The 19728-nt window shown below is 37.5% G+C and overlaps 5 protein-coding genes across 5 annotated transcripts; 4 read left to right on the forward strand and 1 right to left on the reverse strand.

The window, feature by feature from the left end:
• LOC18777874 (cyclic dof factor 3) lies at window positions 3079–5976 on the forward strand. Its single transcript, XM_007209047.2, has 2 exons — window positions 3079–3451; window positions 4406–5976. The coding sequence occupies exons 1-2, from the start codon at window positions 3284–3286 to the stop codon at window positions 5636–5638; spliced, it is 1401 nt and encodes a 466-aa protein (XP_007209109.1). The 5' UTR covers window positions 3079–3283; the 3' UTR covers window positions 5639–5976.
• LOC18775984 lies at window positions 11330–13966 on the reverse strand. Its single transcript, XM_007210032.2, has 4 exons — window positions 13439–13966; window positions 12158–12196; window positions 11685–11769; window positions 11330–11585 (listed from the first exon to the last, which is right to left on the reverse strand). The coding sequence occupies exons 1-4, from the start codon at window positions 13808–13810 to the stop codon at window positions 11503–11505; spliced, it is 579 nt and encodes a 192-aa protein (XP_007210094.1). The 5' UTR covers window positions 13811–13966; the 3' UTR covers window positions 11330–11502.
• LOC18776917 (probable calcium-binding protein CML45) lies at window positions 14639–15895 on the forward strand. The gene has a single exon (XM_007208754.2). The coding sequence runs from the start codon at window positions 14951–14953 to the stop codon at window positions 15575–15577; it is 627 nt and encodes a 208-aa protein (XP_007208816.1). The 5' UTR covers window positions 14639–14950; the 3' UTR covers window positions 15578–15895.
• On the forward strand, window positions 17243–17950 carry LOC109949297. Its single transcript, XM_020564635.1, has 2 exons — window positions 17243–17399; window positions 17479–17950. Exons 1-2 carry the CDS (start codon window positions 17274–17276, stop codon window positions 17815–17817), a joined length of 465 nt encoding a protein of 154 aa, XP_020420224.1. The 5' UTR covers window positions 17243–17273; the 3' UTR covers window positions 17818–17950.
• LOC18775692 (putative lipoate-protein ligase A) lies at window positions 18253–19709 on the forward strand. The gene is made up of 4 exons (XM_007209407.2): window positions 18253–18571; window positions 18787–19025; window positions 19106–19254; window positions 19372–19709. Exons 1-4 carry the CDS (start codon window positions 18393–18395, stop codon window positions 19615–19617), a joined length of 813 nt encoding a protein of 270 aa, XP_007209469.1. The 5' UTR covers window positions 18253–18392; the 3' UTR covers window positions 19618–19709.

Below are 19728 nucleotides of genomic sequence, written 5' to 3' on the forward strand. Positions count from 1 at the left end.
TTTAGCAGTCAACTTTGTTTTACTTCAGCAGACATATTGGTACCAACCTGTCCTGCTTTTAGTTTAACTGTTTTGACTTTATAAACCACCAATTAAGTTGCATTTGCTCCTCCATTGTTTGGTGAGTCATTGCACTTCATATGGTTACAGACAAACAGAGTGATATGGCTGTAAAACCCAGGTGTTGACAATGAAGCAAAGTAGCTGATGTAACAGCCAATTCCAAAAGGTGATTAAATTAATTAACTAGTTTCAATTGTGATCCCCAAAAGCCTAAATATCCGAAATGGGATGAGAAAGTAAAAAAGATAAAGCAAGAAAGGCTAGGTCCATACTTTACTTTCTGCTACTTTGCATGCTGCATTATGACTTTTTAAGTCAACCCTTTCAGATGGGATCCTGTGTATTCATGCTCTGATTGTATGAACGCACCCAACTTAGTCAAACTTTTCATTGCATATGAGCAACTTGCTCATCTTTCCCTCCATTTATGAGACCACAATACATATATAATATATGCGTCTATATACACTTGTTTAATTCTCGGCTACTAATTATATAGAAAAACTCACGTGATGAGAAAGATAAAGAGAAAGATTACATGAATCCGTGGCAGGCGAATGAGTTTCTCGGGCCAGGAGTTCTCTTTTCTCTATTGGGTCTGACTCAAGATTCAGTTAACACATAAATTAGGGCAGTAATGGGCCAGCCTCACAGGAAGTTTATCATGTGCTTTATAACTTGGGTTTTTGAAACCCTAATGCAAAGCTTTCAATGGGCTTGGTGTTGCTTGCGCTTCGGTCAAAGCCCATATTACAATCACTTTCAAGTTTCAACTTTCAAACTTCAATGGCATTGACAAGTGGCCCCCATGAATTTTAAAGATGATTAACAAGCACTTGCAGCCTAATCATTTGCTGGTATTTCAAAGCAAGCTTACTTTAATTATAATTAGGAAATATCTTCTCAAATTTCCATCCTAATCTCATCCTAATCTAATTTTTTGTTTATTAATCCTGTCCAAATCAAATTGTGGCATGAGCTCCTAATTGAAAAACATGTTAATTAGCAAAATCCTTAACCGCCCACGGGGCTGCCCCACAGTTAACAAAGCAACTTTAACTTCCAAATTACTTGTTTAATCAATAGTTTAATCCATATCTCAGGTATTTGATTAACCTAATCAAAACCATTTGACCATTACACCGAAAGACGGAAAAGATATGCTCATCAACTTTTTATTTTATCCCTACGTGTATTAGCATGGTCTACGCGTGAAGTATACAAATTGTGGATGCTCTACGCGTGTCCTCCACTATGACACGGGTTCCTTATCTACGGGAGCTTATGTACAGACTTTGCAGGCTTTTAATTTTGATTCTTTTTTATAAAAAAAAAACTTTGAGCTTTTGTGGGTGGGACCCTATTGCTAAGTGTCTGCAGCTGATGTGGCAATAAGTGTTTTTCTAATCTGAAATTAAGATTGTATTCTATGCCTCGATTCGAAATGAGAGTATTTTTGCTCACTACTTGATTTAAAATATTTTCGATCTGAAATAGGCACAATTAGAAAACAAATTGAGTTAGTTTAGAGTCTTCATACACAGGAAATTAAAGAGATATAATTATAGCAAAGACTTTGTAGCTCAAATAATTAATAGTATGCACTTAATATGCTGAGTTCAATTTATTTTTCTCCAATATCACTTGTATAAAAGAACAAATATTAAACTATAAATTTCAAATAAACACAACATAACTGTAATAGAATACGTAGCAAGTGATGCATGATAAATAGAGTTACGCGAAGAAAATATTGAGAACATAAGTCGGAACTAATAACATTTTCCATATCTAGTAAAAAAAAATGTTTTCATTAGAAGAATATGCACCTTTAACCTTTGGCATTGGTTTCAAATGATTTAGACATGTAGTAATTAAATGAATGATTGTTCAAGGATATTATATTGTGCAAGCTATGTCTCATAGAAGTGTACATATGTGAATGGTTTTTGTACATCAAAAAATAGAATTCAATATCAAAAGCGAAATCCCAAATATATTCTTAGCAACACAAGCTTGTCCAATAACTATGTAACACGTTAATAGACGCATGGGCGGAACTAGGTAGAGGGCTGCTATGGGCTCTAGCCCATGTAGCCTTTTTATAAAATTAAAATATATTACATATATTTTAATGTTATTCATCCTATAAAAACTTAGTAGCCCACTCAAATGTAGTTTTGTAACCCATTATCTACTCAATTTTTGTAGTCATATAATCATATTATATTTAATTTATTTGCTCAATTAATAAAATAATCTCTTAATAGACACTCATGATTTTAACTCTCAACCTTTTACTATTTTATCCCAATCTGTACTTTAATATATTTCTAGAAAAACTATAGAAATAGTAAGTACCCAAACAAAAATTGGTCCTTAGATTTTAAGTTATAACAACTTTAGCTAGCCCACCCATTGAAAAATTCTTGGTTCCGCCCTTGAATAAACGCAGATAAACTTTTGGTCCCCAAGAATATAGGGTTTAAATTAAAATAAATATAGTGGGTTGGTTCGATTTAACAATTTTCCTATGAGAAATATGCAAGAGTTAAAACAAATACAATTAAATTTGATCCAATATTACACATTTTTTAATGTAAAATTTGACTAAATTGTTTAAATTAGTTAAGAGTAATTGTCTATACACTCGAAGTTCGATATATATATATATAGGAATTTCATTAACTGGACTCGAAGTTCGATATTTAAATTCTCCTCTATGAATATAACTATAATAAAAATATATTTAAATTGGGTTTCTTTTACTGTTGATACAATTAAGAATTTGTTTTAAACTAATCTCGATTATAAAAAATAAAAAAATTCAAACTCGAATGCACAGATGGTCTTAACTAATTTGGCTTTAGTCCGTTTAAATCATTCGAGCGATTTTTGGGTCACCATGGAAGTCAAGTTATAATAAATAAAAAAAGATAGAAGATATATATGTTTGGGTAGCACCGAATTTCCATGCATCAGAAAGAGAGAATCCAGATGAAATTTGACAAAGGAAAATCTGGAGGCCACAAGAACTTGTGGCTGAGAATCATACCCACGTTCTGACGTGGCACCCACCTTTAGTTTAAACGGATTAAAATCGTAGACGACGTTTTACTACGCCCAATGCCAACCGAGACACCACCACTCAAGACACCCCAGAAAACCTCTCAACAAAAATACTCGCGCGTTTTTTCAACACTGTTTGGCTGCCGAGAAAATGCTGGAAACTAAGGACCCTGCGATAAAGCTCTTCGGGAAGAAGATTCCCCTGCCCGCGGACATCGAGGACCTGGGCTTCACTCAGCCTGAAGAGAAAGAAGTAGATGTAGAATCAGAAGAAGAGGACGAAGAAGATGAAGAAGAAGAAGAGGCAGAGACAGAGCAGGTAGAGTTTTTACACTGAGAGAGAAGGTCTTGTGGAACTCGTTTATTTGGACCCTTATGTTAAAATGCTGAGACAAGTTTTTTTTATTTTTTTTATTTTTTATTTTTTTATTTCACTTTACATTTGGTGGTTATGAGCTATGACAATCTTGTTGGTTTTTCCCCTTTTTTATTTAGAGGCAGTCTGATTTGGGGTTTTGAGATGTTTGTTTGATTCTTAGTTCTATTTTGTTTGATTTTCTGATCCTATTTAAAACGGGGATGATTAACTTTTATTGATCATTTGAGAATTGGAAAAGCAATTTTTTTTCGCCTTAGAGGCTTGTTTCCTTCAATTTTGTTACCAATGAAACGATTGTCAGTCAATGAATTTCAGACCAGCTTTTGGAAAGTATAAAATTTGATCACTTATGTTACTTTTCTTTTTTGGTTACCTAAATTCAACTTACATATGCCAGTAGCTAATTAATTTTTTTTTAAAGTTTGTGTGTAGATTTAAAACTGTGAACTGTTCATGCTGCTTGATATCTTTCAGAGTCAATAGTCTTCATCTGTGTCGTTTAATTTATTTTTCTCTCAATATGAAAGGGTGTTTCCTGTTGATTTTCTAAATCTGTTATTTTCATTAAATTTTCAGTCTTCGTGGTAATAATTTTCTACATATCTGGGACTTCATATAACAGAGTGATTGAATTCTCTAATTGTGTAGAAGTTTCAACAGATTTGATTGTGTCAATGAAACTATAGTACAACCAAACTTATAATTTTAACAAAAAAGGAGGCAAAGATTATTGCTTTTCATTGAAAGATGAAGAAAACTCCTTGTAAACATATAAATTTACAATATTTCTTCTTGCTTGATTTTGTTTGAAGCTGTCATCACACTGATTACTTATATAATGATTCAAGTTTATTTTGCAATACTTGTTCCTAAAGCTAATTGTGAAAATTTCAGGATCCACCATCAAGAAAATCCCCTGAGAGCATGGATCAAGATGATGGCCCTCCAAACAGTGAAGACCCAACAAACATGGGCATATTATCAGATTCGAATGTGAACCCAATGCCACCCTCTATGGATGAAGAAAGTCCAAAATCAAACACTGCCAAGACTGAGAATACTGAAGCAACCAACTCGCAAGAGAAAACCCTGAAGAAGCCTGACAAGATACTTCCATGCCCCCGCTGCAATAGCATGGACACTAAATTTTGTTACTACAACAATTACAACGTCAACCAACCACGGCATTTCTGCAAAGCCTGTCAAAGATACTGGACTGCAGGCGGTACCATGAGGAATGTGCCTGTGGGCGCAGGACGTCGCAAAAACAAGAACTCTGCCTCACATTATCGCCACATCACCATTTCTGAGGCTCTACAAGCAGCTCAAATTGATGCTCCAAATGGAGCTCACCATCCTGCATTGAAAAGCAGTGGCAGAGTCCTCAGCTTCGGAGTGGATGCCCCCATTTGTGATTCCATGGCTTCTGTTTTAAATCTTGCAGATAAAAAGATTTTGAATGGTACTCAAAATGGCTTTCATAAAAGCGAAGAACGGGTTATTCCAACTCCTTGCAAAGGTAGAGAAAATGGTGATGATAGCTCAAGGGCATCTTCTGCAACAGTTTCAAAACCACAGTTGCAGAATGTCAATGGCTTCTCTTCACAAATTCCTTGTCTTCCGGGTGTTCCTTGGCCTTATCCATGGAATTCAGCAGTTCCCCCACCGGCCTTTTGCCCTCCAGGTTTTCCTTTGTCATTTTGTCCTGCACCTTATTGGAACTGTGGTGTCCCTGGCACTTGGAACGTTCCTTGGTTTGGTCCACAACCTGCTTCTCCAAACCAAAAGTCCCCTAGCTCTGGTTCAAATTCTCCAACGTTGGGGAAACATTCAAGGGATGGGGACATTCTAAAACCAGAGAGTTTGGAGAAAGAAGAGCCATCAAAACAGAAAAGTGGTCGTGTTTTGGTTCCAAAAACATTAAGAATTGATGATCCAAGTGAAGCTGCAAAGAGTTCAATATGGGCAACACTTGGGATCAAGAATGATTCCATCAGCGGGGGAGGGCTGTTTAAGGCCTTCCAATCAAAAAGTGATCAAAAGAAAAATGTCTCTGAAACCTCTCCGGCCTTACGAGCAAACCCAGCAGCCTTGTCTAGATCCCTCAATTTTCAAGAGAGCTCATGAATTAGTTGGCCATGATGGACGATTTTTTTATAAAAGCTGGAAGAGTTAGGTTGAGTTCAACCCATCTTGTATGAGTTTTGACAGCTAACCCCATCCAGCTAGGCCATTTTGGTTGAGCTGGTCGAAACCAGGAGGTAGAAATGGAGGGGCACTCTTTACTCCCTAGGTTCCTCGGTGTGGTAGGGGAACTAATGTAGGATAAAGCTCTAGTGGCAAATATTGTTGCCTTTTTGTAACACTAAGCACAAATGTACTTAGTTTCCTATGTTTATGTTCTTGTACATATCTTTATATTTGTGAAATACTATGATAGAATTGGAGAAAAGATCTTTTCCTTCCGTTCTCTTTGGTTCTTTATTCAAATACCAAAAGTTTCTTTGACATGATACAGAGGCAGTCTTGTTCTTGTTCTAGACCTAAATTGCAGATCATCTGTCGAAAACCAAGAAACCTAAATTGCGGGTCATCTGTCTAAAACCAAGAAACACGTTCTTAAAATCCGAGACTGCAGGTCACAAAAGGTGAAACTTGAAGATTTTTCTTCTGAGAAAACTAAAATTGCCTTCGTGCACTGCTTGCATAATGCCAAGGAAGCATCAGTCATACCTTAGATAATGAGTTACTAGCTATTATGATGCTGATAAAGAAGGGAACTATGTGGGGCTAAAATGGAGATGGCGACAAACCAACAAATTGGCTCTTGTTTAGTCCCCACTTTATTAGATAAACTTTAATTAAATTCCTGAGGGCCAAGTGCTTTCCTTTTCACCCTCAAAGGTCCTCAGCAACTTGCACAAAAGTTAGGTTGAAAACTGGCGATACTATCCTTCTCTCTTTTATTCCCTTGTTTTCTTCTCTATTTTAGTATTTACAGAAAAAGCAAATTATGTTCAACCATAAAAAATAAAACCAACACTATATTAGTTTCATATCGAAAACTTAACAAAGTAAAATAGAACATATACGTAAGAATAAATTTTTTGAAAACTTTTTTATATTCGACCAAAGAGTTTAAGTTCATCACATCAATTGTCACAGTATGCGTTCAAAAATTGTGGTCTCTCTAGAAAAAAATCATGTCACATACGTGCATGGAAGTAGAAACTGAAATAAACTAAGAAATTATGCCTTTCTTTTTGTTTCTTTTGTTTTTGCCCTTTTCTGCAGTGCCGCTTTTCTGATATCACTGCAGCATATGTCCCATGATTGATGAGATTGGATTAAACTCATGGGGAATGTTTCTCATTTGATAAGAAAATATGGATATTAGGATTACCTAGTGAAATATATCTACCTAATTTTCTCTGTAAAGCACATCTTTAGATGCATCAACATCAGATAAATAAAAATATATATCTGTGTGTCTCAAATCAATCACCCAACAAAAAACACACAGATATTTTGGTGCAACAAGCAAATACAGGCCACATATTTGGTAAAGATGAGTTGTTATATGGGACCCCAAATATGCACATAATGCCATAAACCCTTTTGGCACTCTCTCTTACTTTTTTACATTTTTTTTCCTCTTTTTGGTATTTTTTCCCTTTTCCACACGAAAGCAATTGCCCCACTAATTTCATCCATATACCTAATTTTAATGCAGTTGGGGGGAGACAAAAGAAGATAATAATAATAATAGTGACAGTGTGTTCAATTTCTGGATCACAAATCTCTAGCCATCTGATATATATTTGAATGTCAACTAAATCTTGAACACAACCTTACATGTTTAGCTTTTTTGAGATTACAACATCCTAATGGCTAATTTGGCAATATTGCTAATGGTATGTTTGCAGACGTCTTGGCTCCCCAAGTCCCTGTTATGTCGCCTGCCCTATGAGGAAATTGATCTATCTTTCTAACAAATAAGACATAAAGGCCACTTTGTACAGAAATGAAAAGAAAAGAAAAGGGTTTGGTTAAGGCATGTAATCCCACTGCTCTAACAGACTAACATGAAGTTGTTCCATGCTTGTTTCTACAAATAGCAGGGAAAGAGCAAAAAGAAAGGAAAAGGCTTTCCCAACTCTCTCTCTCTCTCTCTCTCTCTCTCTCTCTCTCTCTCTCTCTCTCAGCATGCATAATGAGCCTAACAGCATGGAAGCAATTCATTCAAGTATTCAATCAACTAATTAATAGACTTATTATTATTATTTAATACAAGCGATATTGATAATGGAAGGAAAGAAAAATCGAACCTAAGAACTCATCAGGTGCAATGGTAAATACTCTTAACCACTAATTAAATTACAAATCCCTTAACTTAAAAAGCAGATTAAGCAAAATATATTATGACTCGAATTATTCTTTTTTAAACCATGGCGGCGGTGGTGGTGGATTCTTAGCAAACCAACCCAAACTGTGCATGTTAATTATCATTATGGCACCACCAAGTTATGAGGTTTTACCATGTCCCATTTGGCTCAATTAATGAACTCTGTGTGGCCTTTCATTGGCTCCATCTCCATGGATTGAATTGAAGATTGATGTAGAAGATGAGTTTGGTCAGCGATTTTGACCTCTAACTTGCCACTTTGTCCATGATTAAAGTAATATATTGGATTAGGTGTGCTACTAATTAAAGTTGAGCTGCTGACTTTTGCTCGTGGAAAAGTAGCTTTTGGTTTTGGAGTCAGAGTCAACCTCCCACTATAACTTATCCCCTCTGCGAAGTGCATAGAAAGAGAAACAAGATTGCAATTATTTTGACTAAGCCGAAATCAGTTTCAAAGCTACTGATTGACACTGTTAACTGACCTAGATTAATGCACACATACGTAAATAATTATTAATTATCTATAAATGCGTAAACGATTGTCTTTAATGAAACAGCAACAGAAAGAACATGTGAGAATCGTAGTATATCTTGAATCTTGGTTCAAGTGCATAAAAGAGTTGTAAGTCTAGGCCCCGTGATGAAGTATCCAAGTAAACAAACTATCGCGTATATATTAATCATCTTCCTCGTTATATGGATTGAAGATTGGTTTAGATTAGTGCTTGTATTAATAACTAAATAGAAAAAAGGGGAGGAAAAGTTTAGTTTTCAATGAGAATAACAAAAATCAAAAGTGTATGCGTCTCCTTTCTTTAACTTTTTCTAACATTTGAAATGCCTAGTATAAGGAAAGAAAAGAAAATTGAAAAACACTAAAGAAGAAAGTGCGGATGTGATGCTTTACTTCACATGGAAAAGCAAGAAAAATGACCCACTTGCAACTTTTTTTCTGCTTCTATCTATTCTTCTTCCTCATATGACTTCCAACTTTGGAACTAGTTAGGTCATATGATGGGAGATTATGGGCCGTCCATTGTCTTGTAAAGCCCATTTACACTACTTTAGTGTAGAGCCCTTTTAGGTTCAGCCCTTTTTCTAGAGGAAAGGGATGACAGTTTGTCAGCTTGATACAAATATTTCATATCCAATGAGCGCGAAACTCCAACTGGGCAGACAGACATGTAGCAATGCTAGTCTTCGACTCTATGTTAATGTTAGAATACACTCTGAGCAAGTTACAGAAGAACAAATTGTTATTGGATTCTACATCCTCCTGAATCTTGTGCACGACGAACATTGCCATAGAATACATTTTAATTGCTGGCTACAAGAGGAGAGACAAATGGTCAGGATTATCTGAATGGGTTGATCTACCTGATGCAGGAGTGTGTTGGTGACCAATGTCCGGACCCCGATCCCCATCATCTACAGAACAAGTGTAGAAATCACTATACATTCCAAACTAGGATTCCAAAAACGAATATATGACTCTGCACTGCACTGCACCCCTCAATCCAGTCATTTGGAATATCTACCATTCACGGGCTCATCAAGCCTGTATTGCATTCAAGTATCACAACAATCTGGTCTAAATTAAAAAAAGAAATCCCACAACACTCCAAGCTTCCATTCTCTAGGTCTATGATCACCATCTAATATGGCATTTGCAACCTCATCGGCATCCCGACCAATTAACTGCTATAACAAGAGACTCCAGTTTACCTTGTATGCCTTTTGCACCATAGGAAAACAAGCTGAGTTCTTTTACCTAAACCTAATATTATTCTAATGTCTCTCAGCTCCAGTAAAAATGTGTTTATGTTGTCTGCAAATACATATTTAGGCTAATTTAAGCAAGTCCCCGATTTTCCAACCAATAAATCAGCTATAAGTTCATAAAGACCACAAACAACTGCTGCTGCTTGAAGATGGCATGGTTAAAAAAATCACGGTTCGTTGACAAAATTGTCTCACGAAAGAAACACAAGTTGTCCATGTTGGCAATCCACCACGACTCACTAAAGCAGCCAATGAGGGGCTAGAGCTATATTTTCTTGTACAACTGAAGTGAATATAGAGACCCCAAGGCAAAGCTTGATAGTACGTAATGAGAATCTTCTCCTTTGTTTTGGTTCCCGTTTTACTCTCAAGTTTCTATATATTCAACCTCAACCCCCGCCCCCGGCCCCCGGCCCCCCCTCCCCTACCTCTCTCTCTCTCTCTTCAAGCATAAAACCGAAACCACCTCCCTACCCCTTAGCAAATTCCACACCACACACACACCACCTCAAAACTCCAACCATCTCCTAACTTCAGGTAATTATACCCCAGATCACAGAGAGCTAGCTATAAAAGGATATTAACACAAGGTGGCTACCACTCCAACGGCTGTCATGGTAAGCATTTTCGCCACCCCGGATGGTGGTTTCCACTTTCTGGGGTTTGGTTTCTCTCTGGTTAAAGAATTCGAATTTACCAAGATAGCCATGTACGTAGTACGCGTGAAATACGTCTCCGGCTTGGCTATTTTGGTAAATTCATCTTTCTTTTTTGCCCTTTTTTGTGTAAAGTGTGTGTTTCTAGAAAAATGCTGCAATTATTAAAAAAAAAATCAACGGCTATATAAAAAGAAACCTATAAACCTTCTTAAATATCCATATATGCAAGAGAAGTTAATGAAGGATAGGGTAAATGCTCTATAATGTGCTGTACAGAGAGCCCACCACCCAAATGATACATGAATTCTTGTATAAAATGCTAGGTTTACATTGCCCTTTTTTGTGTATACGTTGCAATATTATACATGAATTCTTTCCTTTCATTTTTGACATTTCTTGCTAAATACTGATGTCGTAGGTGAGGTGAGTGGTTGGTTGCTAAAAAAAATGAATAGCCGCATGCTCAATTTTAAAAAGTTGATACGTATGTTTGCATATACGTCACATCAGTACATCAAGTAAGCTAGCATGATTGTTGTTGTTGGGCTTGTATTTGAGATTCCTACTAAGGTTAAAATGTTGAACATCAAAGGTTGGCATGCCATAGATAAGAGAGTCTTGTCTTGTCCCATCATTTGTTGGAATGTGACACAAACATACGCGTGCTCTTGGAAACTATACTAGTTTAATCAATTAGATCGAGGTCAAGGGCTGACGCCTTACACTGCAGAAAAACAAATTTATAACGGGAATATCATTGTTTTGTTATTCCTAATCAATAATACAATGACACGTGAAAAAATTATTCTACGTATCATTGAGTTATTGGTCGAAAATAACAAAACAATGTTATCCCTGTTTCATGAGAGTGTTTCTCCTTATATTGTGGGTTGTGTGTGCCCTGTTTATACGTGGCAGGGAAGAGAAAATAAGTAGGTGGAAAATAGCAACATGCAACGCAAAATTGCCAAAGGGAAGAATGAAGAAAATACCCATCCAAATTTCTCATATATTCAGAGGTAACATATGACAGTCTGTAAGCTTGATACAAATGTTTTACATCCCATGAGGGCAAAACTTAGCCATGCTAGTTTTCCACTCTGTTAGAATCAATTCTAGAGCAAGTTACACAACACCTTAAATTGTTATTGGATTCTGCATCCCCCCGAATTTGGTGCATGACGAACATTGCCATAGGCTGACAGTTCAATAAGATCCATGTCACGACCTGCATTTCAAAGGAATACGCCATCACTAATTTGCTACTAAATTAGTTGAATTCATCCCTGCAAGGATTTCCACATGTATTGGGGTTTCTTGGGATTACCTGAAACCCGACAGTAGGAACTTTTCTGAATGAGCTCAGCTCTAGAAAACTCAGTCCGGTTTCCTTTTGATCGATTGACTGTTGCCTACAGTATGAGAGAGAATATTTTTTATGACGAAAAGTAAGATGTATCTTCTACAATTATAAGCAAACAGCGGGACTATATTCTTTAAGTCAGCATACAGAAACTAGACAGGCAAGGTGAACTTCAGTTTCAATAATGATTTGGATGCAAATGAAGAGTACGAGCTTCATCAAAAGGAAATGACATGAAGATGAGCAGCCTTAGCTGAGAATTAAGTGGAGCCATATGTATTTTGGCAGCCTTTAAAGGCCACGATATATAGCATACGAATGCACTGCATGCTTACATATACTGGTGGTTTGGTTTCTCTGGCTGGAGATTATAACCGAAAATAAGATACAACATTCATGTAATAATCCAAGGTCATGAAGGGGAATGAAGTTCATACCTGTAAAACTTGACAGTTATCAAGCGTACTTTGTCCTCCCTGAAATGTGAAAGATAAAACAATCAAATCAAGCCTCCAAAAACAATACAGGGGCCACGGGCCTGGGGGAAACAAAATAAAGAAATAAATGTTCAGCAGTCAAGATTTATATTGGATTGGGATGACACATAAGCCCACTTCCTGAACTCCTTTTTGGTTTACTGTTCCTCTCCAAGCAAAATCAGCACAATAGGCATGACAGAACACATTCAAGTTGGTTATTAAACTTTGTCACATATCTGCCACAACATGCCTAGCAGAATGAGCTTCTTCCTAAAACATGCTAAGTAGCTCTCCTCTTTGGAAACTGATGCCTTGGCCAGTGCATATTATATCCAGGCTTATGTTTCCAGTGCCCTATCAATCCAGTCATTTGGATTTACCTGAGCCTAACATGTGCCAAATTGGTAAACAATTCACAGGATCATCAAACCTGTATTACAGTCAAGTATAAATGCTCAGACAAAAGGTATTGTACCTCACGGTTGAAAGGCCTAGACAGTCCTTTACCTATATCTGTATCACCATGATTAACCATATTCTATCAGAATCTGGTTTAAATTAAAAAAAAAAATCCCACAACACTATTGCATGCCATCTCCAAGCTTCCATTCTCTAGGTCTATGGTCACAATCAAATGTGGCATTTGCCACCTCATTGTAGTCCCGATCAATTAACTGCTATAACAAGACTCTAGTTTACCTTCTATGCCTTTTGCACCATAGGTAAGCTGAGTTCTTTACCTAATCTTATCCTAATGTCTCTCACCTCCAGTAAAAATGTGTTTATGTTGTATGCAAGTGCATATTTAGGCTAATCGAAGCAAATCCCTGATTTTTCCAACCAATAAATCAGCCATAAAGTCCATAACGTCCACAAACAACTACTGGTTTCACATAACCATGCTTGATGATGGCAACTAACATTATAAACAATGGCACATCACATAGCCAAAAAAGAACTCAGCTTTTAAGTATTACTAGATGGATGGAATTCAAAGCATTTCCAAAAATGCGTCGCTTTTTATACAGAATGCTACCAACAGAAATAATCCGATTCCATGGGAAAGTCACCAAACAAAAAAGGAAAGATATATACCAAATGCATCCTAAACGGAGCCTTAATAGCCAAAACCATAATGAACCAAATTCACAAAACTCCAAGCACAAATCAAAGAATCAATGCCAACAAACGTACAAAAAATCATAAAAATGGTGAATTTGAGAGAGAACGAGGAATTACCTTAGAGTAAGGCACGATGTGATCATAATCATGACAGAGGCAACCTGGGCAACCGACGAGCTTCCGGAACACGGTGTTTCCAAGAGAGTCTCGACGCCACCGGTCTGGGTCTCGACCTCTGATCTTCTCGGCCTTTTCCCAGCATTGCTGCTTCACATTGTACGGAAAGATTCGTGGGTTGGTGTTAGAAGAAGTCGCGAGCTCTTGAAGCTCTTCCAAGTCTCGATTGAGAAGAGAGACCGGCGATGTGAGCCGGGAGGCGCGAGACTTGGGCGAGCTGCTTCGTTCGAAGCCGGAGGAGGGCGCTGCTGTTCGGTCCCTGAGCGGAGACGAAGGGCGGCTCCGCCTCTTTGGTTCTTTGCTTGGTCTCATCTTTTCTCGTCAGCTTCTCTCTCGCTCGGCCAATCGAATGGTAGAATGGATATCTGGTTCTGGAGACGAATTTTGGATCGTTGGATGTAGAAAGGATAAGAAAATTCAGTGAAAAGGCAATAATACCCTCAATCCCTGAGAATAGAAGCAAGCAACCCCTTCTCCTCTGCGGCAAGTGCAACATCACACGCCATGTCTCTTGTAAGCGCCTATCTTTTTCTAAAGTAGCAATCTTTCACTCTATAATTCTCTCTTGATCCCTCCAAATGTGCTATGGTTTTCTGGGGCATGGTTGGGATTCAATTTCATGCTTAAACATCCATACTTTTTTTAGTCTTAACAGCTCTGTTTTTGGTTGGTGGCAGAGAAATCCAATGGAAACAAAAACAATGTTTATGACCCAGAAATTAGTCATCTACTCTGAAGTGTTACCAAATTTCAAGTTTCAAACTTTCAAGTGTTATTAAGTTTATTGCCTTGATCTGTCATGAATTACCTTTTATTGCTTTCATGTGAGAGTCGTGAATGATTGTTGTGATTTCCAGACCATCTGTGTTATGTTGGATAGTTTGTACAGAAAGATATGATTTTGATTTTGACACTTGTTACAGAAACTGAGTTGGACTAGGAACACTGACCATTGTGATACACATGGATATTAAGGAAGGGTAATCAAATGTGAAGAAATTAGTAACAGGAAAGAGGCACGAAATCCGTATGTGCCTTCGGTTGTTTTCTCGAGTCTTCCCTGGGTAGAAGACTTGGAGAATAATGAATAGTTTTGCTTTCACACTGAAACTTCGCTGCAATTTGACTCTCTCACTTTCTTTATACATATGAAACATGACCTGGAAATTTCCATGTGATGAGGACGTTGATACTGAATAAATTAACAATGCAGACGAAGTAAGTCACCAACTCTTTTGATGGAAACAAGGATGGCATTGGATTGAATTTTCCTCATCTTTTACACAATGACTTGACAGGAACTCTCGTGGCTGCTACTTCTATATATTATGAACCGAAGTGTGGTTTCCACTCACAAGTCTCAAGACTCTTAACCTCCTAATTAAACAATATTAAGCACTCTCTCTGCTCTCTAGCTACTTTGTTTTTGTGTTTTTTTTTTTGGCACCAAATATGGAGAAAACAGTGAGTGAAGCATTTGGCTGCCAAGCCATTTCAGTTGTTCTCATACTCCTTATCATTCTTAACTTGCTCCTTATCCTACACTTGCTCTCCAGTTTCTGGTATGTTCTAGTGCCCTTGTTTTTATGCGTCCTTTGTGATGTGTTGCAAATTATTGTTTGTTCGGAGAGCAGCAAGGGCAAGACCATCCAAAAAAGAAGTTGCATTGCCAAGAAACAAGAAGTTAATTGCCTTCATGAAAATGAAAATGAAAATGATGTAGATGACAAGAAACAGCTGTGTACTGGAGAACTTGGACAGATGATGGAGAAACTAGGAACATTATTTGATGCAGATGGTGGTGAAGTAGTTGAGGGGAGACTTGGGTCAAAGGAGATTGCTGACTTGTTTGAGGAGGAACCAAGCCTGGAGGAAGTAAAAGAAGCTTTTCATGTGTTTGATGAGAATAAGGACGGGTTCATTGATGCAGGGGAGATAAACAAGGTTCTCTGTGCATTGGGTTTTGTTGGAGCTTCAGAAGTGGAATGCAAAAGAATGATCAAAGCCTTCGATCATAACGGAGATGGACAAATAGATTTCAATGAATTTGTTCAACTCATGGAGAAGAGCTTCTGCTGAGCACAGCATAAAATCCTCAACTATAGACCAGAGAAATATCTCTTCTATTATATTACCACCCTTTCATTAGTATTAGATAGTGATCTCGAATCAACATTTGGGAAAAAATGGCTTAGGCCAGTGACACCTTTCTTTCTTTCTTTCTTTCTTTCTTCTTTTTTTCTTTCCCCTTCTGCTTCCAATGTTTCAAAATCAACTAGACTACTTCTGTCATGACCCTGCAAACATTTGAAAACTGGTGAAATTGGAAACAAGTATCTTTCCAAAAGCGTTGACCAAGAAAGATGAAGCCATCAAATGTCAATAAGTTTACAACAAGATACATAAAATTAGATTCAACTTGCTCAGAAGGCAAACTTATAAATGTTATCATAAATCAGTTATATGAGAGACAACTACGTACTTTCTAATTGACCAAGCTTCTTACACTAATTTCGCCATCGTTCTGAGAATTTTATCATCTGCAGCTTTTCAGAAAATATTTATAAGCCTATAAACATAACTCAATCAAAAGATAGATAGCTTAACAATAAGGGCATGTTTACTAACCTAGAATCGGGATAAAGAGGAATCGGAGTATTCAGAAATTGGGTTAACATAACACAATAAGTTTGTTTAAGTCTGCATCTCTCTCTGCTGTTCTATAGTGCTAAACCATATTTCAGTTTTATGAGTAATATTACTTGCAGCAACAAAAAACTTAAAGCCCTGCCCTTGATTATAATATTCCAAGGCACAAGGAGTTGAGTACAAGCATTAAACTTAACATTGTTTTATACAATCACCAAGTTAAGAAAGAGTTTTTTTTTTTGTTTTTTGTTTTTCTATTTAAACCTCACACTTCTCTTTATTCACCCCTTATTCGAAGTTCACCCCAACTTTTGATTCAAAATTTCAAAATTTCAAAGAAAATCCCACTTTCTTCCCAAACTACCTTTAAATACACACCTAGCAAAAAAAATAAAAATAAAAAACTCGTCAACAACCTCACACCCCCACTATTTTGCCCATTACTACTCTAAGTTCACCTCAACCTCACATGGTAAAAACAATGTTGTCAAATGTGTAGCAGCATTATTTTATTATTATTATTATTAGGCAAAATTATAGCAATGGTCCCTGGACTAAGTGTAACATCTCACATCGACCAACGGAAAGGGGGTGATGTGTCTTATATGTACATGCCCACCTCCATCTAGCAAGAGGCCTTTTGGGAGCTCATTGGTTTCGGAGTCATGGGAACTCCGAAGCTAAGCGAATTGGGGGCTAGAGCAATCCCAGGATGGGTGACCCACTGGGAAGTTGCTTGTGGGTACCCAGAAACAAAATCGTGAGGGTAGAAAGGGGGGGGCCCCAAAGCGGACAATATCGTTCTACGGCGGAGTCGATCCTAGGATGTGACACTAAGCCCCAACTTTACTTTTCGTCCATCACATTGCTAAATTGTTACCGTGGTACTTTAATTATGTCTCTTGTTTCAGAAACAATCTTTGCCGTCATTTCTGTCAAATTTTTCGTTTAATTTAAGGGCATATTTGTCTTTTCAAGTGATGGATTCAACATATGCATGTCCATATCAGCAACCTCTCAAATTTATGGCGCTAAACTTGAACCCTAATGTCATGTCAGCCATTTCTATTAATATTAAGGCATCTGGCGAAAAAACAAAATTACAGAGGGAGAGGAGAAAAAGGAGATGTCGCAGAGTTATAAGAACCGTAACACATGGACGCTTTGCAATTATGGGGGAGCTATTAAAAGATGGACTTCCTGGACTGATTCCAATCATGGGAGAAGATTTGAGGTTTGTGAGAATAATCGGGTAAGTCACTTTGTCTGGAATTTTGTGTTTTTTGGTCCATGGGTTTTAGATCTAACTCTGGATATGGAAAATTCTTCAGAAGAACAGAGGCAAAGGTCATTATTGGGAGTGGGTGGACGAGGAGATATGCCCACGAGGAAAGGAAGTTCTTCCTGGGTTGCTAAGAAGAATGAGAGCTATGGAGTTGGAACTGAATCAAATAGAAGAAGATAATGAAGGACTGAAAGATAAGCTTAGAGTAATTGAGCAAGAAAATAAGGAATTGACTGCAACAGTTGGAAGACTGGGAAGGCAGAGAATGAAGATGGATGAAAAAATTATGGTGTATCGACATATAGGGAAACTAATGTTTGGGGGGAAGGTGTGGTCTGTTTGTGGCATGGGTTCTTGGTCTCATGGTTGGAATGTTGATGATTAAGATCCTAAATTTGTTTGAAAAAATTCCAGAGAATTTGATGATCAAATAGTGAAATGTGTAATGAGTTTGGTACATTTGTGCCATTTGCATAACTTGAATCCAAATTTGAGTACATTTGTAGTTTACCCCTTTTTTTTTAGGGAGCTAATTTTCCCACTCCTCTTTTATCCACTTACACTCCCTTTGTTAAAAATTGTATGTTCCCACTCCTCTTTTCTCCACTTACACTCCCTTTTTTGTTATAGTAAAAACTATTTAAAAAAATAAAATGGAGTGTAAATGGACAAAAGGGGAGTGGGAAAATCACCACCCTTTTTTTTTTAATCAAAACACTCCCAGTTAAACGACGTCGTTTCATTTAGAATTTTTTTTTTAAAACACTGCAATCGAAACGACGTCGTTTCATTACAATAAACCTAAAAAGAACACACGCGAGTCGTCTTCCTCGCAGAGTCGCAGCCAATTTGCATACTCGCAAAATTTCTTCAGGTTCAGAAGTGTCCAGATCTGGCACGCCTGGCTCCGATGCGCTCGCCGACGGGCGCGAAGGCATGCCTTTAAAAACACTGGTTTGAATGGCTACTCCTCAAACAAGGAACTTTGGGCTTCCATTCATGAACCTTATCAGATTAAAAGGAATTCCTATCCTGCAGCAGCTTCATTTAGAGGAGCAATTGCTTCGAACCTCGTCTGATAATTGGTGCATTATGAATGATGGAACAAATGATCCTACTATTGTAATGGGTATTTCAGGGTAAGATGACTGACTAAGCTAATAGGTTGTACGTATTTCTTGGTCAATATTGAGTAATTTTCCGAATTATATGACAGTTTTCCATTCTCTTGGTTGTGCCTCTGTTACTGACAGAGTATTCTGGTTTTTCCATTCTCTTTGTTGTGGCTGTGTCTATTTATTTATCTATTTTTTGCATTGGAGATTGTAAAGGGTTCCGTTTATGTTGTGCATAGAAAACCTGCAGAGCTTCTTGAAATTGATTTGGTGTTACGAGATCAGATTCCTGTCATTAGAAGGTTCACCGGAGGTGGTACTGTTACTGTTGATCACAACACCGTATTTGTTACTTTCATATGCAACGCGGATGCGGTTGCTGGCCTGCAACCATATCCTCGACCTATAATGTCCTGGAGTAGCCTTTTATACAGCAGAGTGTTTGAAGGACGTGGTGATTTTCAACTTCGTGAAAATGGTACCTGAATGAACCTTCCCTCTTCTGTTCATCTTTTGGTTTCTTGCTATTTTGACATACTTGGTCCCATCTGATTTTAGATTATGTATTTGGTAACCGCAAGTTTGGTGGGAATGCTCAATCTATTACTAAAACCCGGTGGATCCACCACACTTCCTTTCTATGGGACTATGAGGTTAGGAACATGGCATACCTCAGACTTCCAAAACGAATTCCCGAGTATCGATTGGTATGAACTCTTTTAAGTTTTATGTGGTTCAACCTGTGAATTTCACAGCTTAAATAGTCTGTTACTTGTTACCAAGGCATATAGTTTGATGCCTATGCTGTCTATTTCCTTTTGCAGGCAAGGGACCATTTGGAATTCATATGCTGCCTCAAGGACTACATCCCAAGATCGGTTTTTCTTGACAAAACTGTGGATGCACTTAGAACCCAATTTTCCGTGAGATCCGAGCAGTTGGATGCCTTTGAAGCTACCTCAAACACAAAGTTTGTACCCTCAACTAGGCTGTTGACAAGGCAGGAATTGGAGGAAGCGGCTTTTGGCTCTCATGCTGAGACCACTCTCTCTCAATCATTGTCATTGTAATGAATGTTATAATTTTTTTTGAGAGTCCAATTTTGTCAATGAATGTTATAATTTTTTTGGATAATCAATAAAATGTAAGTCCAATTTGAACATGATTTTATTAACCAAACT

The sequence above is a fragment of the Prunus persica genome, chromosome G5, assembly GCF_000346465.2.
Source record: "Prunus persica cultivar Lovell chromosome G5, Prunus_persica_NCBIv2, whole genome shotgun sequence".
NCBI classification, from domain to species: Eukaryota; Viridiplantae; Streptophyta; class Magnoliopsida; order Rosales; family Rosaceae; genus Prunus; species Prunus persica.